This window comes from Cottoperca gobio, chromosome 7, assembly GCF_900634415.1.
Source record: "Cottoperca gobio chromosome 7, fCotGob3.1, whole genome shotgun sequence".
In the NCBI taxonomy this organism is placed as follows: Eukaryota; Metazoa; Chordata; class Actinopteri; order Perciformes; family Bovichtidae; genus Cottoperca; species Cottoperca gobio.
The window spans coordinates 21,613,601-21,638,244 of NC_041361.1; the positions used below are offsets into that span (position 1 = coordinate 21,613,601).

The 24,644-nt window shown below is 44.0% G+C and overlaps 1 protein-coding gene across 3 annotated transcripts; it reads left to right on the top strand.

Annotated features, from left to right (window-relative positions):
• The first annotated feature begins 135 nt into the window (after window positions 1–135).
• Window positions 136–8,671, top strand: kif3b (kinesin family member 3B). Of its 3 annotated transcripts, none has more exons than XM_029436167.1 (9): window positions 136–242; window positions 1,138–2,642; window positions 2,992–3,093; window positions 4,381–4,503; window positions 4,839–4,957; window positions 5,363–5,479; window positions 5,674–5,779; window positions 6,291–6,496; window positions 6,673–8,671. In XM_029436167.1, the coding sequence occupies exons 2-9, from the start codon at window positions 1,242–1,244 to the stop codon at window positions 6,776–6,778; spliced, it is 2,280 nt and encodes a 759-aa protein (XP_029292027.1). In that variant the 5' UTR covers window positions 136–242; window positions 1,138–1,241; the 3' UTR covers window positions 6,779–8,671. The 3 variants fall into 3 exon arrangements, with proteins under 3 accessions (XP_029292027.1, XP_029292029.1, XP_029292028.1); XM_029436169.1 differs by lacking the exon at window positions 136–242 and adding an exon at window positions 278–381; XM_029436168.1 differs by lacking the exon at window positions 136–242 and adding an exon at window positions 462–990.
• Window positions 8,672–24,644: the final 15,973 nt, after the last annotated feature.

Below are 24,644 nucleotides of genomic sequence, written 5' to 3' on the forward strand. Positions count from 1 at the left end.
TTGGGCTTGCCACCTCGTTATTCATAGTAGATGTTATAAGCTTTTGGCGTTTGTGTGCTTAACTGTAATACATATGTTAACTCATAATCACACTATTTATATGGGTTAATATATTTCACAGGTACCTCTTTGGGGGGGGGATAGAGTGCTTGAATCTGGCAACGCTGTAACCGGGACCGCTGTGGGGATGAGCAGCGGCTAATGGCTGACTGGGAGTTGTGATTAGCTAACATTCGCCGCTGGTAAATCTTTAACAACGTATCTGTGTGCACTCTGAAACGCTGTGTTTGTATTGTATGGGTTTTATGTGTCGAACGTGATTTTTATTTGTGTATGGCGATAAGTTGCATTGATTTATGCATCGCTGCTAGCGTTAGCCAGGTAATGCTATCAGACTTGTAGGTTAGGTTACCAGTGTTTGTCGTTGCTAGGCCGGTCTTGTGGTCTGGTTATGGGCTGCATTTTGCATAAGCTAACGTTGGCTAGCTCACCCGAAAGCTACTTTGAAGAATCATTGCTAACATCAATTGAGCAGCTATAAAATCACAGTTTTATCAACCTGCTACAACTGGCAGAGTGCTCACAACGGCTGTCACTTCATAACCTGGGATTCCAACGTTGACTATCGTCGTCAACCTAACGTCAGGTTTATAGTTGCCGGTTAACAGGCTACATTTAGTTAGTTGGCTAAAACGGGATAGTGGCACCCCGGTGTATAATCTAACAGTTAACGTGTATCATTGTAACCTTAAATTCTGCGCCTAAAGTAATGTAAAGAAGAGGTTATTAATTTGGACCGACTATCTTTAACCTAATCAGTTTTCGGGCGTGTCCTTGTGTGTTTTGTGACATCTGGAAAAATATTATTAGGCTTGACAAACACTAACGTTAGTGTTTCCACGTACAAGAAGTTGTCAAGACCAAGGAATATAGAGCCGTACATATGTCAGTGTAAGGATAGCTAACTAGCTAAATCATCATCGCCAAAAGGTTGTTAATAGCTTTGAATTGCATTGAGCTTTATTCAGTGTTCCAGCTTGAATGTAAAAGTGTGTGAGACGAGTCACCATGACAGTTGCCATTGCAGGTTTGCCATTGCAGGTTTGTGCTAATCATTGACTGTGTGTTCCCCAACAGTTTCTGATGTTGGGCACTTGAACTGGTGAACTGTTCCTGAAGCTGCATTTGGAAGACAGAGCATACAAGTGCCAAGCCGTGTGGATTGGCAGCCACTCTGCAACATGTCCAAGAGTAAGAGCTTGGAGACGGTCAAGGTGGTGGTCCGCTGTCGCCCAATGAATGAAAAAGAGCGGGCAGCCAAGTTTGAAAAGGTGGTCTCTGTTGATGTCAAATTGGGCCAAATACTTGTTAGGAATCCCAGGGAGGCTGCTGCAAATGAACTGCCCAAAGTTTTCACTTTTGATTCAGTCTACGACTGGAACTCCAAACAAATTGATTTGTATGATGAGACGTTCAGGCCCCTGGTAGATTCAGTTCTACTGGGGTTCAACGGGACCATTTTTGCCTATGGGCAGACCGGCACAGGGAAAACATACACTATGGAGGGGGTGAGAAATGATCCAGAGAGGAGAGGGGTAATCCCTAACTCATTCGAGCATGTCTTCACTCACATTTCACGCTCCCAGAATCAGCAGTACCTGGTGAGAGCATCATATCTAGAAATTTACCAAGAGGAGATAAAAGACTTGCTCTCTAAAGACCAGACACGTCGTCTCGAGCTCAGAGAGAGGCCTGACACTGGTGTGTATGTTAAAGACCTTTCGTCATTTGTCACCAAGAGTGTGCGGGAGATCGAACATGTCATGAATGTGGGCAACCAGAATCGATCAGTGGGTGCCACAAACATGAATGAACACAGCTCCCGTTCTCACGCCATCTTTGTCATCACCGTCGAGTGCAGTGAGTTGGGTGTCGACGGGGAGAACCACATCAGAGTTGGCAAACTGAACCTGGTAGATTTAGCTGGAAGTGAAAGGCAGACCAAGACTGGTGCTCAAGGGGAGAGACTCAAAGAAGCCACGAAGATCAACCTGTCACTTTCAGCTCTAGGGAATGTCATATCATCTCTGGTGGATGGCAGGAGCAGCCACATTCCCTACCGAGATTCGAAACTCACCCGTCTGCTCCAGGACTCTCTGGGGGGCAATGCCCGCACAGTCATGGTTGCCAACATTGGCCCTGCATCCTACAATTTGGAGGAGACATTGACAACGCTGCGCTATTCCAACAGGGCTAAGAACATCAAGAATAAACCACGTATCAATGAGGACCCCAAGGATGCTCTGCTCAGGGAGTTTCAGGAGGAGATCGCAAGGCTGAAGGAACAGCTGCAAAAGCGCTCCGGAAAGAAGAAAAGGAGAAGGAGGAGGAGGGCCGGGGAAGGCAGCGATGGTGAGGATCTGGAGGAAGGAGAGACAGAGGACGATGATGAAGAAGGGGACGACAAAGGGGATTACTGGCGGGAGCAGCAGGAGAAGTTGGAGAGAGAGAGAAAGGCTATCATGGAGGATCATAGTCTGGTGGCTGAGGACAAAGTTCGCCTCCTTAAAGAGAAAGAGAAGAAAATGGAAGATTTGAAGAGGGAGAGAGACGCCGGAGAGATGCTTACAGCCAAAGTGAAGGTAAGCTCCTTTTGCCAGACTGTTTCTGTACATCTAGTATGTGTGTGTGTGTGTGTGTGTGTGTCTATATCTATCTATCTATCTATCTATCTATCTATCTATCTATCTATCTATCTATCTATCTATCTATCTATCTATCTATCTATCTATATCTATATATCTAAAATGACACACAAGCCAGTGGATCTTCTCATAAGTCCATAGACCAGTGGTGCCGCTGTTCTGCTCAAATTCTTTACGTTCTCATGCGACCCAACTGGTGAAATGTATTGGAGTCAGTTCTTTACGTTTATTCTTCCCAATGTGACTTGAAGTGGTTTCATCCTTCTTCTTCTTTTTCGCAATCCAGGCAATGGAGAGTAAACTCCTAGTAGGGGGGAAGAACATTGTGGATCACACCAATGAGCAACAGAAAATGCTGGAGCTGAAGAGGCAGGAAATAACTGAACAGGTAAACCAAAAATCTGAAACATTGTTGAAGGACACAAATCAGTCAACCAATATGCATCGCTGGTTACAGGATGGTTGTTTTGAATAGGGGTGTAACGAAACACACAAGTCAGTTCTGTTCATACCCCGGTTTAGGAGTCACGGTTCGGTGCAAGTTCTGCACAACTGGGGGGGACAAATACATACATCTGGGTGATACCGTCAAATCTGTGTTGGCACATTTGTGCTTGCCGTAGTGTGACTGACTCGCACGGCAATCGGCTTGTTGTGCTAACCTCAGCACATGTCGCAAACGGCGTACAGCTAAAAGTTTTCGAGGCGTAATCATGCTCTGGATACAATCTACTTGCCCTGTAGTCTGTGTGCACTGGACAGTGAGGGTTTTTTATGTAGTGAAGATGAGATGGAGTGAGAAGACATCATTTTAGATGCTTTTCGGGTGTCATGTGCAGACTGCAAGACTTAAGTCATGATTTGTCTGTCCCAGACACATTTCTTAGATCTGAGAGAAACACTCATCAGCATGGAATCCACGGGTTCTCTAGTTTGAGCATTTCCGAGACGTGTCTTCATCCTTTCGTGAGCTTTCTTGCATTACATTTCATTTAGCTGAAGCTTTTGTCCAAAGTTACTTACAATAAGTGTCTTAGATGCTTTAACAGAATCGAACATTTTTTATTGAAGTCAAACCAGGGTCACTTAAAAATAGTAAAGACACAAATCATATTTTTTAATGAGGGTGAACAGGCTGGGCTGGGTAATATCCTTTATTATCCTTTATTATCCTTTATTATCCTTTGTGCTAACTGTTAATAAGATGCAGGTTTGGGTTTAAGGACTTGTTGCTCTGACAACAGACATACATGTAGATCAATTTTAATCCATCTCAACGGCAATGAAAAGTCCTTGTGTTGAATCTTCAACAATCAAATCAAGCTAACTCTGTTGTCGTAAGTAGAACAGGAGCCAGGTCCGAGATCCGAGGTCACACTTATTGTCTGACATTTTGAAAGTCTTATATTAGTTGCTGAAGTGTCTACAAGAGTAGAATAAACTACCAGCCACTATCTAAGCATTTGTCTGCGTGTTAGTAATTTCCCATCCCTCGTGTGTCTGTAGTCATTATATTCACTCCTCCATTTTACATTGGGGTCCTTATTGTCTCCATGTAGGGCTTTTATTTTTGACGATGGACCACCTTCAATCAGGGACTTCTGTGCGGCCTCATTACACACAGAGTACTGTGGTTTAAATGTATGAATGTACATGTGTCTGTGTGTGTTTCCAGAAACGGCGAGAGCGAGAGATGCAGCAGCAGATGGAGAGTCGTGACGAAGAGACTCTGGAGCTGAAGGAGACCTACAGTTCTCTGCAGCAGGAGGTTGACATCAAAACCAAGAAGCTGAAAAAGGTAGTGGAGGCTGCAACCTTGGGTCTCCTGTCCATCCACACTGACACAAGTATCAATTCATTTATTTTGAGTACATGAGAAAAAAACACTTCAAGCAAAGGTACAGCATGACTTGGTGAGGCTCTATGTATCTGATGATGAAATGCCTTGCAAGTAAGTAGGGCGGGTACTATTTCAAAGCAGGTAAGAATCCACTGTAGGCTTTGTTTGTCTGTTTGGATAGTTCCTTATACCTCATGACAGTCAGGTGTCTAAGACTATGTCTGCATCTTATAAAAGTCCTTTTCATCAAGGTAAGTTAACCCTGGTTTCCCGTCTCCTTCTCTGTCCTCTAGCTGTTTGCCAAGCTGCAGGCAGTGAAGGCAGAAATCCAAGACATCCAGGAGGCGCACATCAACGAGCGCCAGGAGCTGGAACAGACCCAGAACGAGCTCACCAGAGACCTCAAACTCAAGTATGTAGCCTGCAGATGAAGAAACATACACTGTAACAATGTCCATACTGCATCTGATTACATGCTGTCAGACTGAAACACTGACACTAAAATAGTTTTTGCAAAGTAATTGGCATTTGAGCATTTCACTCACAGATTCTACATGCTAAGTTGTGCTCAGCCAAATGTAATTATTTCTAATTATGAATCAATGTGAAATATATGAGGTATATTATTTTTACACCACAACCTTCCTGCTTAGGTGTAATAAATAACACACAGCAGGGCTCGAGTCACAAGACTGAACCGCTGTTTGTTTTTCTGTGTGTACGTATTCAGTATCACCTGAGCATGTGTGTTTCTCTGCTTGCCGGTCTGTCTGGTTGTCACTTCCTTCATATAAATGCTTGTTTTTTTGTCTTTCAGGCATCTGATCATCGAGAACTTCATTCCTTTAGAGGAGAAGAACAAAATAGTCCACAGGGCTTACTTTGATGAGGAGGATGAATACTGGAAAACAAAGCCCATCACACGTTTAGAGGAGTAAGTTACAGAATACTCCCAACAAGACTTAACTTCTCCCACAGTGCTGTAAACACCGTGTGTGTGTGTGTGTGTGTGTGTGTGTGTGTGTGTGTGTGTGTGTGTGTGTGTGTGTGTGTGTGTGTGTGTGTGTGTGTGTGTGTGTGTGTGTGTGTGTGTGTGTGTGTGTGTGTGTGTGTGTGTGTGTGCTTCAGTGACCATCAGATGATGACCAGGCCTTTGTCTGCAGTTGGCTACAGCAGGCCTCTCAGTCACCATGCTCGCATGTCCATGATGATGAGACCGGACATGAGATACAAAGTAAGCTGCACGTCCTCCTCACATTTTGCACTGAAGTACATGTAATCACATATAAACCTCCAGGTGAATATAAAACCCCACAAACACAGTTAGATGGACTGACGACACGTAATGCAAAGCCAAACAACGCAATGCAGCACTAACAGTGTAGATATAAGAAAAATGGATATTAATCAACAAGGATTATGAAATGCACAGGAATCCAGAATGTACCGTAAGTGTCATGTTAAACATTAAAGGAATATTTCAGATTGTTTGAGGTGGGGTTGTCAGACTCCATAGACAAAAACATCATTTTTACTGGTCATAGTAACATAGTATACTACCGTCATAAGGGCTGTCGGACAGTAAGGTAAAGCGGTTAACATGCAATATATTTTAATTCTTAAATGCAATATATGCATTTATTTTTTAATGCTCGTCGTCAGCCTTTTGACAATAATATGTTCATCTTCCTGCGAGCACATAGAAATGTACCTGGATTGACTTGTTCCTGCTCTGTTCCTCCCAGGCTGAAAACATCATGATGCTGGACATGGACCTGCCCGCTCGGACCACTAAAGAGTATCAGGAGCCGGTTATCGCCCCAAAGGTGGCGGCAGCTCTGGAGAACGCTCTGAGGGATGAGGATGAGATCCAGGTGGATGCGTCGGGCTTTCACAGCAGCTTGGGATCAACCCCACCCGCCAGCGGCAGCCTCAAGAAACCAAAGTCTGGGTAAGGCAGCTGTCAAGACCACAAGTAAAAGGAGTTTAAGTGGTATAATGTGGTTATGTGCGTTTGGTTAGGAAGCAAAGAAATCAGAGAACATGTCAAGCAAACCTCAATATGTGCAGGCTTGCAGTTATTTCCACAATCTGTTTAACCCTCTGCCATTGGTCTCCTTCACTCAGTCGACCCAGAACAGGCAAGAAGTCGAGCACCCCGACCTCTCCTTTCAGCCCCTCCAGTCCAGGATCCCCACTTTACCCACAATCCCGCGGCCTGGTGCCCAAGTGACAGCTTATACCACCACCAACCTCTCTGGTGCACCTTTTGGGATTCAAGTCTGAGGGAATGGGTTTGACAGAATATTGGATTCTGCAAACGACGGAACACTTTTAAGACTAATGCTGCTTTGTAGGTTTTAACTGTAACCGCACCACTATTACCTGTTGTCACCTCGGAGATCTGAAACTCCTCCTCCTGAGAGTGAGCAGGACAGCAAACATGCATGACGCCTCGCATCACTCTACACTGCTGTTACCTTTCACTACGTATGGCTTAATGCCACCGATGTCTTATATATATATGTCACTGTGTGTGTGTGTGTGTGTGTGTGTGTGTGTGTGTGTGTGTGTGTGTGTGTGTGTGTGTGTGTGTGTGTGTGTGTGTGTGTGTGTGTGTGTGTGTGTGTGAGAAATTCTTCAACATTTTGGGAAAAAGCTTATTTGCAGAGAGACTATCAATAACTTTGCTAAATACGAAGCCAGAGGCAATTGTTTTTTGTTTTTTTTGCAGTCTCTGTCAACTCCCTAAAAACCACAACATATCGTTTTTCACATTTCTGTTTATTGGATGAAAGGTGTTATTTATTAATGTGTAGGACAAAGTTAACAGCTAGCCCTGGCTGCCAGTCTTTATGCTAAGCTAATCACAAATAAGCATATTTCCTAAAATGTCAAACTGTTCCTTTAACTCTGTATGATTGTAACTGCACAGGCCAGAAAGTGACGCAAACTGCAGACGTGTTCTGTCACAACTTGCTGTAATCAGTAGGTGCTGTTCTTCCCGGGCACACAAGATGGAGGTGGGGAACGATGGGGGAGAGCGCGACACACTCGCACTCCCACTGTGGACACTTTATAAGTTGCAGTTGGCCACCAGACATCCCAGCAAATCAATGCCAACCACACAGCCTGGGTCACTTCAAAGTTACTGTCCTGGATTTCCTCAGATTCATCAGGGTTCCAAGGTGCCTTAACCTGTGTCCTTAATCTCTGATCCTTTTTATTTGAAGTGTGCACACACACATTCTTCCCGGTCTGTTTTTTTTTTCTCCCATCTATTTCATTCCAGTGTCAGGATTGTTGTTCGCTTGGTCCTGACATTCCTGTCAGTATGGGGTGCACTCATTATATGGAGAGGCAGAGCATTTCTGGACACAGCATTCAGCCACCCCCAGGGTTTCTGGGTAAGGGCCACAGGAAAGTGAAGGCACACAGAGGGAGAATACTTCCCCCCTCTGTCGGTTTGTTTTTACCTCATTTACCTTTGGTATTGGTCTGAGTGGTCTAGCAGAACACTAAACCCCCTGAGGAGTGCTGAGCACAGTACTATGGTGGAAACACTTGTATGCCCACAGATGAATAATATGCAGTTTTAACCTCCAGAGTTCAGCCTGCCTCTCTGCTGCTCTCTGGTCCCCATTCTCTGACTGTGAGGCGTGTGCTGTCCGCTTGCTGCTACTGTGTAGGGTTTTACAACCCACTGACATTTCATCAGGCCTGGGTCAAAAGGCAACTGAAATCTTCTCCAATGCCTGTGATGTGTGCAGGTGATCGTATCTGTTCAAAATGGAGATTAGTACATCTATTGCTCACCGCACGTTACCTTGAATTCTTGAAGAAAGCTTTGTATTTCTCGCATGCCTCCATGGTGAACAAAGCATCCAAAAACGGAGAAAAGATCTTGATGAATTGAAGTAAACGAGGCCGCGTTTAACTACATCAAAACATCTGTTTACAAACCCTCACACAACCCGTGCAGTATAATCCAAGTTTCAGTTTTGGATATAGTTTTGCTGTTGTTGAACGCAGCCTCGTTTTAATTCAATCAAGACTTTTCTTAATTCTTTATTCACTGCGGAGGAATATGAGAAAAACAAAAGGTTTCTACAAGAATTCATGGTAACACGGTTTTTATTTTATATATATATATATATATATATATATATATATATATATATATATATATATATATATATATTATTTATTTATATATATATATATATATATATATATATATATATATATATATATATATATTTATTTATTTATTTATATATATATATATATATATATATATATATATATATATATATATATATATATATATATATTATACATACATACATACATACATACATACACACACACACACACACACACACACACACACCCACCCACCTGGGTTGATTCGAATTGAAAGTGCTTAAAACTAAAGAATCTCTCTTGCTGTTTGACCCATGTCTGCATACCTTATGTATTTAGATATGTAATGATGAATATAGACTTATTGATAGGATATCCTCAGTCACTTTTGCAGATATGTAAAATATTGAAAGAAATCTAACTTATAATCTTTCATTTTTATATACAGATGTAGATATCATTTTCTATTCAGTTTCTTTTCTTTAAAATAGATTATTGTTTTATTTTTTGAGTTTTGTAATTTAATGTTGAAATGTTATTTTCTGTGTCAAACATGTACTATGTGTCTTCCTTCGTATTGAGCAAGGTACAGGCGTTGTTTTTGTTAGAGTACACACTTGAAAAGGCTTTAGTCGATAAGCGTGAGTCAACTGTTGCACATCGTTGATTCGTGGAGACTGCTTCTAGAAAAGAGGAGATTGATGCTCGTCACAGTTGAGTATTTACATGTTCACTGTACATTTAACGTCATAAACACAAACATAATCTTTAGAATAAGGCCTGATTTTTGTAACTAACATTGCAATGAATGCAGTATACCTGTCGCATGCTTTTAGGTAAGCTTGAGCAAAATATCTTTGGTTGTGAGTATTCATCGTTTATAGGACTTTGGTAAGCTGAATGTGAAAACCTTTGCATCTGTATCCCATAGCTGCATCACTGGATCCAAACTCCACATCTAAGACTTGTGACCACCTTTATGTGCTGGTTGTTTTTATAGCTGAATGACGATAATGCTGATGCACTTCTGTCTCAGGCTGCCTATGTCTTTAACTTGTTTAGTTTCTTTTGATGATTAAAGACAATTCAATCATAAGATGCTCGTATGTGCTGTCTCTGTGGATTTTATAAGTATGTGTGATGTTTCACCCTTTATTCCTCGTCTGTTTGGTAGAGCTTTTTTAGAGTTGTGACATTGTTGATAAATTAGTTCAGCCCAAAATCAAAAATACATATTTTTCCTCTTACCTACCTGTAGTGCAGGGGTCGGCAACCTTTACTATCAAAGAGCCATTTCCCCCTCCTCCACCAAATAAGATTTGACTGGAGCCGCAAAACATTTGATAACACAGTTTGTACATTTTATATATAGTTATACTATATTTGTTGCATTTATGAAATTACACAATGACAATAAAAGGAAACTGTTGAGATCGTATTGCTATTTTAGCAAACTCTAAAAGAGAAGGAACAACTACAGTGGCATGTTTAGGCCTACTTTGAAATAAATTAAACACAGAACTATGCAGGCCTATCCCCATATTTGTTGATTCAAATAAACATGAATATAATATAAAAATACATAAAACAATAAAAAATACAATATAAAAATGAAATGAAAAAAAGTAGCCCACTTTGAAATAAATAACATAGCTGGAGCCTAATAGCTTAAAAACAGTAAACATGAAAAAATTGTCCAGTTTGTATTTAATTATGCCCCCCCACCTCAGTATCACAGTATCACCTCGATCTCCAAGATGAGGTGTTCCCTTTGTCCACTGTGCAACAGAAAATATATACCGGTACAAATAAATATTTAGTTAATATGTTTTTTTTTTGTCAAAGCTACAGGGAGCCACTACAGAGGGGTTAAAGAGCCACATGTTGCTCCTGAGCCCTGGGTTGCAGACCCCTGCTGTAGTGCTATTTACCAAGAGGAAAAATATGTATTTTCAATTTCGGGGGAATCTCCGCAACCCACACACAAACATTCTAGATTGTTTTGGTGTGAGTTGAGTGTTTGAGACATCAGCTGTAGAGATGTCTGCCTTCTCTAATATATATCTAGTGCTCAAAGCGCAAAAAAAACAATTGGAAAACTCAACAGCAATGTCTCTTCCCAGAAATCATGACCTCAATCAACAGACCTTGTGAGTGGCCATGAGTAGATTCACGCTTCCTTCTGCGCGGTGATGCTGTTGGCAGGTGTAGTTCAGTAGAAGAAAAAAAATAGTTCCTACATGAAACCGCTCACAACAAGCTCTGTCATTTATCTTAAGTAACCGGCTCATGACTTCTGGAAAGAGACATCGCTGTTGAGTGTTTCAAATGTGGCGCTTTGAGCAGCACAAAAGTGTCCTCTAGTTCCATTATGTTGTTGAGAAGGCAGACATCTCTACAGCCGATATCTCCAGCACTCTGCAGCTCACACCATAACAATCCATATTGATAGTGAATATTTTGGGATGAACTGTCCCTTTTAACTTACCTTACATTGATTAGGTCATCTTTAGTACTCTGTTGAAGAAAGTTAGGCACAGAAAAATTCCCAGGGTGCACTGATGGTGGTTTACTTCCCAGAAGTTAGAGGTGGAAACAGATATCCTCTGTATTGAACCCCAAGAGAAGAAGGCGTGTCTTAGACTGCTCACAATAAAGGTTCACTCTGACATGTGCACTTTATTCACACAGCGTGCAGTTGGCCTGCTGACAGCAGGAATGTCCACCAGAACTGTTGCCCATGAATTCAATGTTCATTTCTGTACCATAAGCCGTCTCCAAAGGCGTTTCCGAGAATTTGGCAGTACATCCAACCGGCCTCACAACCGCAGACCACGTGTAACCACAGCAGCCCAGGACCTCCTCATCCGGCATCTTCACCTGCAAGATAATCTGAGAACAGCCACCCGGACAGCTGATGCAACAATTTCTGCACAAACTGTCAGAAACCGCCTCAGGGAAGTTCATCTGCAGGCTCGTCGTCCTCACCGGGTCTTGACCTGACTGCAGTTCGTCGTCGTAACCGACTTGAGTGGGCAAATGACCTTGGATGGCGTCTGGCACTTTGGAGAGGTGTTCTCTGAAAACATCCCAGTTCTTGCCTGGCCTGCGTACTCACCGGACATGTCACCACTGAGCATGTTTGGGATGCTTTGGATCGACGTACACGACAGCGTGTTCCAGTTCCTGCTGATACCCAGCAACTTCACAGGACCAACATTCCACAGGCCACAACCAACAACCTGATGAACTCTATGTGAAGGAGATGTGTTGCAGTGCGGGAGGCAAATGGTGGTCGCACCAGATACCCCCCCCCGGCAGTAATCATGCTGTCTAATCAGCATCTTGATATGCCACACCTGTGAGGTGGATGGATTATCTCAGTACTCACTAACAGATTTAAACTCATTTGTGAACAATACTTGAGAGAAATAGGCCTTTTGTGTTCATACAAAAAGTCTTAGATCTTTAATTTCAGCTCATGAAAAATGGGAGCAAAAACCATTGCGTTTATATTTTTGGTCAGTGTAAATACCAGAATGTAAACTAGAGTGGACAAACCTCTTCATATAGGATCTCCCTGCAGCGGTCAGACGGTACTTTACCCAAATTACATAAATATATGTATGAAAGATTAATGTTTTTTTCCCCTCAACAGTAAATGTAATACAATAACAGAAGTGCTATGCCTAGCTTCTTAAACATCTTTTTTTATTTTTTTTATTTTACACACTGACATTCCTCCAGTGTCTCTGTCAGTTTGCTGTTGGTCCTTTAAAATAACAGAATGAGTTTGGTCCACTGAACCTGCAGTATAGACGCACAAAGCTAGACCCACATTACCATTAATGTTTATGCAGAATAACTGCACTCGTTGAAATAAACTAAGAGTCATGTGTTTCTAAGCTACATTTATTGCAAGCAAGAGACACCTTATTACAGCCATGTTTGAAGACGTTTCAAATGTGAGAATATATATTAAAATTCAAAATCCTCCATACAGATTGAATACTGGATAAAAAGTGAGAACGAATGTATTTATATAAAACAGAACAATGCCCACATATTAGAGCACAATAAACACCAACCATCCTGTTAGGGCTGTCAAAAACATTTATCCTTTCAGGGCTTCACTTTCCAAAACGGAAGTTTGAATTGATTGAAATGACATGAACCCTCATAAACAAATACAGTTAACGATATTTTTGTCAGCCTATTTTATTCTTACACTGTCATAAAGAAAACGGTAATACGAGTTCATATGAAATAGCCTTTCTGAATACAAAATGTCAAATCACAGACAACAGGGGCAGCAGCTCCAGTAAGAACCCCAATCTTCCCTTCTCCGGGCCACATCCTCCAGCTCTGACTGGGGGATCCTGAGGTGTTCCCAGTGAGGAGATATAATCTCTCCACCGAGTCCTGGGTCTTCCCCGGGGTCTCCTCCCAGCTGGACGTGCCTGGAACACCTCCCTACCTTACTAGATGCCCGAACCACCTCAACTGGCTCCTTTGAACGCAAAGGAGCAGTGGCTCTACTCCGAGTCTCTCACGGATGGCTGAGCTTCTCACCCTATCTCTAAGGGAGACGTCAGCCACCCGTCTGAGAAAACCCATTTCGGCCGCTTGTACCCGCAATCTCGTTCTTTCGGTCATGACCCAGCCTTCATGACCATAGGTGAGGGTAGGAACGAAGATCGACCGTTAGATCGAGAGCTTTGCCTTCTGGCTCAGCTCTCTTTTTGTCACAACGGTGCGGTAAAGCGACTGCAGTACCGCCCCTGCTGCGCCGATTCTCCGGCCAATCTCTCGCTCCATCGTCCCCTCACTCGCGAACAAGACCCCGAGGTACTTGAACTCCTTCACTTGGGGTAATGGCTCATTCCCTACCCGGAGTAGGCAATCCACCGGTTTCCTGCTGAGAGCCATGGCCTCATGATCCTCATCCCAACCGCTGCACACTCGGCTGCGAACCGATCCAGTGACTGTTGAAGGTCACAGACCGATGATGCCATAAGGACCACATCATCTGCAAAGAGCAGCAATGAGATCCTCAGGTCACCGAACTGCAACCCCTCTCCTCCACGACTACGCCTCAATATCCTATCCATGAAGATCACAAACAGAATTGGTGAGAAAGCGCAGCCCTGGCAGAGGCCAACATTCACTGGAAACGAGTCCGACTTACTGCCAAGTATCCGGACACAACTCTCGCTTTGGGCGTACAGGGATTGGATGGCCCTCAGAATTGACCCCCTCACCCCATACTCCCGCAGCACCTCCCACAGTATCACCTTGGGGACCGGTCATACGCCTTCTCCAGATCCACAAAGCACATGTAGACCGGATGGGCGTACTCCCAGGCCCCCTCCAGGATCCTTGCGATGTTGCGTTGTTCATACATAGTTATAGTCGAGTCAAACAGCCCGACTTAATTCCTAATATTATTAGTCAGAAACACAAGTCTATCCACCTGATTGGGATCAAGTGCGGCTCTTTTTTTATTCACAGTATTACCTGCCAATGAGAAAAGCCGCTCAGAGTGTACAGAGGTTCCCGGCACACACAGGTATTTACGGGCCAGCTTTGAGAGCTGTGGGTATCTGCTGCACCCGACATCTCTCCACCACAGCAGCGGGTTACTGTCTGCAGAGAGAGGAGTCTCCTTCATGTAAGCCTGCATCTCCTCGTTGCGTTTGTCACTCGATTTGTACAATTCCCCAAACAGGCTTCCAATCGCACCCAGGGCAACGGCCTTTTCTTCTTCTGGTGCTGGTTTACAGTCATTGTCCGTCTCATCTTCCCTCATCTCTTGTGACAAACTATCAGTGACTAGATGAGACGAGAGAACCGGGTGTCCAGGAAGGCGGCTTTATTGAGAAGCATCCATTCGCTGCTCTCCTCACTGTAGCGCATTTTCAAATTAGCCACCATCCTTCCTGAGAGAAGAATAAAAACACATTTAGCCCTATATCACATGCTACTTGGCTTTTTCAAATAGCTAATATCTGATATTTTTAAGAGGTTTAGATATCCCTGTTTTTGTCGTCTTGGAAAATACATACTGTTGTAATGTAGAGGCTTGGACTTAATATTTAAGAAAAAAAAGAAAACGTGCTGCAGGGCCAGGGGTTCGATCCCGACACATGGCCCTTTGCTGCATGTCATCCGCCCTCTCTCCCCCTTTCATAACCTCCAGCTGTACTATCATTTAAGGCATAAAAGCCCCAACAAATATAAATAAATAAAAATAAAAGCCACATACCTCTCACTTCTTTCATGGCTGATGTGATGTGAAGCAGTGCTCAGCTGAGATATCATGACTTGCTGGAGAGGAAGGACAGCTGATGCTGTGGGGTAGTGGACAGGGCCTGAGTTGCCGCTTTGAAAAGTTTCAACGTGTCTTTTAGTTGCTCGACCATAGACCACTCCGAAGTTTTAAGTTCCAAATGGGACATATTCTTTTCATAAATGACAGCTGCCACTGCTGCTTGTTGCTCTGATGCCGGATATATCATGTCGTAGATGTTGTTCCATCTGGTGACGCAATCATTTATCAGTCTCTCCTTGTTCAATCCAAGGAGTTGTTGTATTTCTTCCAGCAGGCAGCTGTATGATGGAGATCTTCCAAAATGAGCTGCAGTTTGCTTTAGTCTCGAAAGGGCTGTATCGACGGCTTTCACACCAAGCCCCTTGCGCACTGCCAGGTTAAGCATCTGGGCCAAACAGGGTACATTAACAAGCCCTAAATTGCATACGGCGTTCACATAGTTCAGAGCATTGTCCGTGGCGGCGGCGACGACCGCTTCACGGGAGATGTCGAATTCATCCAGCGTGCTGATGATCTCTGCAACATGCACAGCTGTGTGGCTCCCTCTCAGCTCCTTAGTACACAGAACATAATTGCCAAGTTCCCATGAGTCTGAAATACAGTGAGCTGTGACTGTCACATAAGCACGCGTGGCCAGCGATGTCCACCCGTCTGTAATGAGAGCGAGAGTCCTATTCTTTAGTATAGTTTTTATGGTTTCCCGTGTGGTGTTATACAGTTGTACTATGTGTTTTGAGATGGTGCTGTGACTTGGAATTTTATATTGTGGCTCCATCTCTGTCATGAGATCCCGAAACCCCTCCCCCGAAGCAATATCAATGGGCTGCATATCTCTGCATATTAATCTTGCTGTTTTATCGGTGATGTAATTTCCCCAAGCTTCTGACGAGGGCCTCTGCTGAGGCTGAGTGTGCGGGTGGGGAATAGCAGGCAGGAGGAGGCTGCACACTTGGAGTTGCTCTGCTCGTCTGCGGTGCCTCCGCTGTCATTTTCACAGCAAACAACAACATATTTTATTAAAGCTTCCACTTCTGAATCCATGGCCCGGCTGTAATAGTCACAGAATCTAAGTAAGAAAGAAAACAATCGATATTTTTTTTTACAATGTAAAAAAAATCATTTTTATGTAAATGATATGGGTCAAAATATTGATGCCTCTGTACATCTTTATGCCGACGATACTGTTGTATACTGTTGTGCATTTGTTGCATTTGAACGTCTGCAGTCTACTTTTAACATTATGCAGTCGCACCTATTCCATCTCAGGTTGGTGTTAAATGCAGACAAGACAAAGGTCATGTTATTTTCCAATAAGAAAAGTGTACCAGCTGTTCTTCATCATGCATCATGTCTGCACAGGGTATCCCCATTGGAATTGTCAACACTTACAAATACTTAGGCATCACTATTGACGACAACCTCTGCTTTAAACACCATATTGACAATCTTTTAAGGAAACTGAAATTAAAACTGGGCTTCTTTTTTAGAAACGAGGCTTGCTTCTCCACCAGTGCTAGAAAACGGCTTGTAGCTGCCACATGTTTGCCACTCTTGGACTATGGGGATGTTGCTCACTCTCTTCATCTGCTGGATTTTTCGTATCATGGGGCTCTGAGGTTCATAACCAACTGTAAACCCACTGTACCGTACTCTCTAGTCAACTGTACATCATTATCAATGTGCAGATCTCTGCACTGATACAAATTAATCTACACATCTATGCTTGGACTGCTGCCCATCTACATATCCACTTACATATCACACAAACAGAATAGCTATGGGCTACGATCTCAGAACTACATCACTCTGTCTGTCCCCTCAATTTGCACGGAACTTGGAAAAAAGGCCTCGTCATACTCTGCCCCCTCAACCTGGAACATGCTTCAGCAGGAACTTAAACTGTCCAGCTTGATACCCCTGGGACATTTTAAACTCATTTTAAATCCGGAGAAATCATCTGTCCGTGTTTGTTCTTGCAATACCTAATTCTACGCACTTTCAATGACGATTTTTTTTTTATGATGTTTTATTTGACTGTTGCCTCTGTGTTTAGTGTCCTGTCTGTGTGCAACTTCGTATGGTACTGTTACCATCAGGTCTCTCTGGAGAATGAGACAGTGTCTCAATGAGATTTTACCTGTATAAATAAAGGAATTTCTTTTTTGACTTGATAGCAAAATAAAACACTAATTTGTTAATGTGACCCAGTAAGGACTTTTCATGCTTTCTCCTCACCTGATTGGGTTCCATTAACACACTATTGCCATGTGACCACAACTCAGTTTCCTAAATCACAGTGATTCCTAAATAAATTTAGGAAACTCACCACTTACACTCGCACACTCACTGAAACTGAAATTTAACAGAGAACAAGCAAAAGCTTTAGATCTAATGGCGTAACACAAATGGCTGCTTCACCTGCTACAGCGAGTTACCAAAACAAAACCAAGCAGCAAATTCCATCTGAAAAGTGAAGCCAATGCGGAAGAGCCTTACATCTGCATTCTCTCTAATATCCAGCAGGGGGCGACTCCTGATTGCAAAAAGAAGTCTGATTGTATAGAAGTCTATAAGAAAATGACCGCACTTCTCACTTGATTTATTACCTCAGTAAACTTTTTCCTGATGGTTTATGGTCTCAATCACTAGTTTCAAGTCTCCTTCAATACAGCATTTCTAAATTAATCTGCCATTTACAATAAAATAGATAAAGCAGGGTATGATTTGGGGGGGTGGCTACCTTGTGATTGACAGGTCAATACCACGGCGGTGTCCGGTTTGGGTGTTCTCCGGGTTTTCATTTTAGGACTATAATCCTTTCGCAGTGTTTTCAGGTTCGTAAAGTTGATTATGACTCTTTTGGTCGCCTTATTCAGGTTTGGTTGTACTGCCAAACTCAGGGCTTCAAAAACAGCAGTCTTCAAACCAATGGGTGACGTCACTGTGACTATGTCCACTTCTTATAGACAGTCTATGAATAGAACACACATTATGCAATGTTAGTTTGTGCTCGGCTCAGTCACATGAAATAACTCTGGATTCAGTTATTAGCGCACTTTACAACTTTAAACGATTTAAATAATGGTGTAACATAAATAAGTGTTCGTACTGGGAAGTTATTTAACCTCAAAACAATTATACACTGATTTACAGACGTATCTTTGCCCAATATAAGTCAATGAGAAAAAGTATTTTGTGGCCCCATGGCATTACGTGACTTATACGGAAGTTGTAATTCCACGGTTTGGCCACTACGAACATTTGTTTAAAAGCCTGGCGCTCTTCCAGGAGACCTGCCTGAAATATACTCGTCTATCCTTCATCTTCAGGTAACATCTCATGGATTTATGCATTGGGAGACACATAGTCCTACTACGATCCAAAGGCTCATACAGAGCTTAAAGTTTTAGCAAATAACACCAAAAACACTATCAATACACAGTAACATGGACTGTTATCCCACTGAGCGCTACATTAATATAGTCTGCATGTTAATCGCGATTAGCATCACAGCCTTTACGGGTGATTCTTCAAATATAGTCATTGTTGTGTCCCTGGCAGAAATAATTTCCTATTTCTTATTTTTGTGACCAAAAGGAACATACAAAAATTAAATCATAGACCAGTCATTATTTTTATTACCGGTACATAAAAAGTGGCCTTTTATGTGTTCTTGCTGTATATTGTCCCTGGGCCTGATTTTGGATATTCAAACCTGCTATGTTTTGAATTTAATATTGACCTAATATTAATTATATGTGCAAATGACACATAAATGGCAATTTTAAGGAAATGTATCATGTGTTGTAAGATATATTAGTATTTCATGTCTTTTTTTTAAGAAAAGGACACCTGTCTCTTGGGGTCCCTGTCATTTCCATCACACCATGCAAAATGTGAATTTGGTGAGTTTAAAAAAAAAGTTTTTAAACTTAGTGATCACAGCCATAGTCATGTGACAGGAGAGCACATGGCTGCAGCACAAAGACAGCTCCATGAAGGGAAGTGATATAAGATAAAATCAAGTGAAATATTTGGTAAAATCGAAATATGTTAATTGGCTGTCATTTCCAAATAGCTCATATATCCTCTAAAGAAGACGTTAGCATGCTAACATATCATGAGAATTTCTTTAAAATGTGACAAAGTGTCATTTCCACAACAGTCATTTCCATCACTTTGATTATTGTGATGGAAAATACAATGAGTGTTATGGCTTATATCAGTGAAAATAATGTGTATTAAATGAAATGTCAGTGGGGTAGCTGATAGAGTGAGGTCCAAAAATATATCTGCAATTACTATTCACCGACAAGGAACCACCAAAGAGAATGAATCAGGGACTTTTTATGTTTTGCGTTATAGTAAGTGCAATATTTGCAACTTGCTTGTAGGTTTCAGCAGTTTCCAAAAATGTTCTGCCATATGATTTTATCTGCTTAAAAGGTTAACCGAAGTGAATATGGACATCAGTTCTCTGCCAACATCAACTGTTTTCACATAGCTAAGCTAATGCTAGCGGGGCCTATAGCTCAGCCGGCGGTGTTATCTCTAAAACTTGAATTAAAAAACAGCATAAGAATACTAACGTGTCTTAAAGTATAATTCCGCTAGCAAAGCCATGGTTGTAAGCAAAACCAGCTGAAACTTCTACTTCTTCTGCTTCTTTTTTGGGCGGATTGCAATACCAACCTTTAGGTGCATACTGCCACCTACCGTACCGGATAATGTAGCGAAGGATCGAGTTTAAATTAGTCTTTAAAAAGAAAAAGGAAAAAAAAGAAATATTGTTGTTGATGCTTTTGATGCTTGTTACGTGACCAGCGAAGATCTCTTCTACTGGTGTGGTGGTAAAATAGAAGAAAGATGGAGGAAACTACATGACCACCATCGCTGCACTTTTTTTATTAAAGTAACCTTCATGTATTTTCAAGTTACAATCTGCTCAAATGTTATTGTGTAACTTTGCCCGGTTGCACAAAGCCTCCTAAGTTTTTCTGATAAGGATTTCACAGGTTGCAACAAACTTAAACTATTCATTAGGTAAGACATTAGAGACATAACTAGCTAGTGTCCCTCCACCTCCCTTCTGCCACCAAGAATACTTGCAGTTAGCAAATGCAACCAGACTAAACAGACCAACAGTGGTTTACAATTTTTGAATGCTATTTCATCATTAAATTCACTTCTGAAAAGCTAGGCCATTAACAATTTGCAGACAGGGGCCAGTCTTCCTGCCAGACATAGGCCTCTTGGTAGGCGCATACACTGCCTCAGTGTAGTTTCTCCCCATTGCATACTTAACAGGGTTGGTTAAGCGCTTTTTTGGCAGTTGATATGTACATTTATTTTTGCATAAACAGTGTTAATTCCACCGTTATAAAAACATGATGCAAATAAGGAAAGAATAAGAAATCCTAAAGCAGGAGTAGGACCTCAGGTAAAGATTAAAGTCACGTCAGAAATGGTGCTGAAGATGGGCAGTCGTTCTGTTTGGGGGTGCTGAGCAGCCCAGCTAGTGAAGAGACCAAGGACAGCTAAGAGGAAAACATTTACTTTGTGATTGTGGTTTTGGTATGCTTTCTTAGCAACCTTGTCTTTATACGGTCTGAATGAGACAGCAGAGGAGGAGATGCAGGTGATCAGAGAGGGGACATGACGGGAGATGTGGAGACAGTCAGCTGGAGACAGTGCCCATCGGAGGGCTCTTTCTCTTCAGTGGAGCTAGCCAGCTCTGCAGTACTGTTATCCTAAAACTAATGTTTACATCCAGGAGCATTATAATAGTGTCCTTTGTTTAGCTTCTTTTGCCAAGATTTCAAGCGATCATACGACACGACGAAGAAATCTAAGAAATGGCAGAACTTTTTGAGTAGGGTATGTGCGCTTTGGCCTCCTTCTTAATGTATTATGTTGAAAATAAATTACTTTCATTAGGTTTAGGGTCATATTGACCCTTACTGTGTAAATACACTCAAAATAGTCAAGAATCAGGTAAAACCAATAAGAACTTCAATTTAGATCATATGAACATTTAGAAAAGGGACATACAATACATTTTTTATTCAACATCCAACACTATATGTAACAATTCTTTACATAACATTTTTCCCTCATCACACTTTAAAAAAAATTAATTTAACTTTTTTCTCAAGATATTCTCCTCACATCGTCAATGCTCTCCACATGATGGGCAGAATGTGACTGTGTGCTTTCTGCAGATGTAATTCTTGCATTTCACACAAGATCTTGTTTTACCTCTCTGGTGGAGAGGTTTGTGTGTCCCTATGAACCTGAGAGCTGTGTTGTCTGGAGCCTAGTGCTCCTGGTAGGGTCTCCCAAGGCAAATTGGTCTCAGGTGAGGGGCCAGACTAAGAATGGTTCAAAAACGACTTCATGAAAGAAAGGGAAAGGAAAGGAGAGACCCTGCCCGGAGGAAGCCCGGGCCCCCGTCTGGAACCAGGCCCAGAGGGAGGGCCCGACAGTGAGCACCTGGTGGCTGGGTTTGCCACGGAGCCCGGTCGGGCACAGCCCGAAGAAGCTACGTGGTACCTCCCATCCATCCATCCTGTGGGCCCACCACTCATGGGAAAAACCGCTGGGGTCGGGTGCGCTGTCACACGGGTGGCAGTGATGGTCAGGGACCTCGACGGACCAGACCCGGGCAGCAGAGGCTGGCTCTGGGGACGTGGAACGTCACCTCTCTGTGGAGGAAGGAGCCGGAACTAGTGCGGGAGGTGGATCGCTACCAGTTGGATCTGGTGGGGCTTACCTCCACGCACAGTCTTGGCTCTGGAACCGTACTCCTGGATAGGGGTTGGACTCTATTCTTCTCCGGAGTTGCCCAAGGTGTGAGGCGTCGGGCCGGGGTGGGGATACTCACTAGCCCCTGGCTGAGCGCCGCTACGTTGGAGTTTATCCCGGTGGACGAGAGGGTCGCCTCCCTACGCTTTCGGTTTATGGGGGGGAAAACTCTGACTGTTGTTTGTGCCTATGCCCCAAACCGCAGTTCTGAGTATTCGGCCTTCTTGGAGACCCTGAATGGAGCCCTGCAGGGGGCTCCAGTAGGGGACTCCGTAGTCTTGCTGGGAGACTTCAACGGACACGTGGGAAATGATGGAGACACCTGGAGAGGCGTGATTGGGAGGAAGGGCCTCCCTGATCTAAACCCGAACGGTCGTTTGTTGTTGGACTTCTGTGCTAGTCATGGAATGGCCATAACAAACACCATGTTCGAACATAAGGATGCTCATAAGTGCACGTGGTACCAGAGCACCCTAGGCCAAAGGTCAATGATCGATTTCGTAATCGTATCATCTGATCTGAGGCCACATGTTTTGGACACTCGGGTGAAGAGAGGGGCGGAGCTGTCGACTGATCACCATCTGGTGGTGAGTTGGATCAAGGGGTGGGGGAAGACTCTGGACAGACCTGGTAAACCCAAACGGGTAGTGCGGGTGAACTGGGAACGTCTGGAGGAAGCCCCTGTCCTGGGGATCTTTAACTCACACCTCCGGCGGAGCTTTTCAGCCATCCCTGTGGAGGTTGGGGGCATTGAATCTGAGTGGGCGATGTTCAAAACCTCTATTGCTGAAGCTGCGGTGATTAGCTGTGGTCTCAAGGTCTTAGGTGCCTCAAGGGGCGGTAACCCTCGAACACCGTGGTGGACCCCGGTGGTCAGGGAAGCCGTCCGACTGAAGAAGGAGTCCTTCCGGGTTATGTTATCCGGGAGGACTCCGGAAACAGTTGCAGGGTATCGAAGGACTAGAAGGGCGGCAGCTTCTGCCGTGTCAGAGGCAAAGCAGCGGGTGTGGGAGAAGTTCGGAGAAGCTATGGAGAAGGACTTTCGGTCGGCACCAAGGTGCTTCTGGAAAACCATCCGGCACCTCAGGAGAGGGAAGCGAGGAACCATTCAAGCTGTGTACAGCAAGGGTGGGACCCTGCTGACTTCAACTGAGAAGGTTATCGGCCGCTGGAAGGAACACTTTGAGGAACTCCTGAATCCGACTAACACGCCCTTTATGGTTGAGGCAGAGCTGGAAGCTGATGGGGGATCATCGTCAATTTCCCTGATGGAAGTCACTGAGGTACTCAAACAACTCCACAGTGGCAAAGCCGCAGGGGTTGATGAGATCCGTCCAGAAATGCTGAAGGCTTTGGGTGTTGAGGGGCTGTCTTGGTTGACACGCCTCGTCAACATTGCGTGGAAGTCTGGGACAGTGCCTAGGGTTTGGCAGACCGGGGTGGTGGTTCCCCTATTTAAAAAGGGGGACCAGAGAGTGTGTGCCAACTACAGGGGTATCACACTTCTCAGCCTCCCTGGTAAAGTCTACTTCAAGGTACTGGAAAGGAGGGTTCGGCCGGTAGTCGAACCTCTGATTGAAGAGGAACAATGCGGATTCCGTCATGGTCGTGGAATAACAGACCAACTCTTTACTCTTGTAAGGATCCTGGAGGGGGCTTGGGAGTACGCCCATCCAGTCTACATGTGTTTTGTGGATCTGGAGAAGGCGTATGACCGGGTCCCCCGGGTGATACTGTGGGAGGTGCTGCGGGAGTATGGGGTGAGGGGGTCACCTTTGAGGGCCATCCAATCCCTGTACGCCCAAAGCGAGAGTTGTGTCCGGATGCAGTAAGTCGGACTCGTTTCCCGTGAATGTTGGCCTCCGCCAGGGCTGCGCTTTATCACCAATCCTGTTCGTGATTTTCATGGATAGGATATCGAGGCGTAGTCGTGGAGGAGAGGGGTTGCAGTTCGGTGACCTGAGGATCTCATCGCTGCTCTTTGCAGATGATGTGGTCCTTATGGCATCATCGGTCTGTGACCTTCAACAGTCACTGGATCGGTTCACAGCCGAGTGTGCAGTGGTTGGGATGAGGATCAGCACCTCCAAATCTGAGCCATGGCTCTCAGCAGGAAACCGGTGGATTGCCTACTCCGGGTAGGGAATGAGCCATTACCCCAAGTGAAGGAGTTCAAGTACCTCGGGGTCTTGTTCGCGAGTGAGGGGACAATGGAGCGAGAGATTGGCCGGAGAATCGGAGCAGCGGGGGCGGTATTACAGTCACTTTACCGCACCGTTGTGACGAAAAGAGAGCTGAGCCAGAAGACAAAGCTCTCAATATACCGGTCGATCTTCGTTCCTACCCTCACCTATGGTCATGAAGGCTGGGTCATGACCGAAAGAACGAGATCACGGGTACAAGCGGCCGAAATGGGTTTTCTCAGACGGGTGGCTGGCGTCTCCCTTAGAGATAGGGTGAGAAGCTCAGCCATCCGTGAGAGACTCGGAGTAGAGCCGCTGCTCCTTTACGTTGAAAGGAGCCAGTTGAGGTGGTTCGGGCATCTAGTAAAGATGCCACCTGGGCGCCTCCCTAGGGAGGTGTTCCAGGCACGTCCAGCTGGGAGGAGACCCCGGGGAAGACCCAGGACTCGGTGGAGAGATTATATCTCCTCACTGGCCTGGGAACGCCTCAGGATCCCCCAGTCGGAGCTGGAGGATGTGGCCCGGAGAAGGGAAGATTGGGGTTCCTTACTGGAGCTGCTGCCCCCGCGACCCGATCCCGGATAAGCGGTGGACGATGGATGGATGGATGGTTCTTGTTTTACTGAATGAACAAG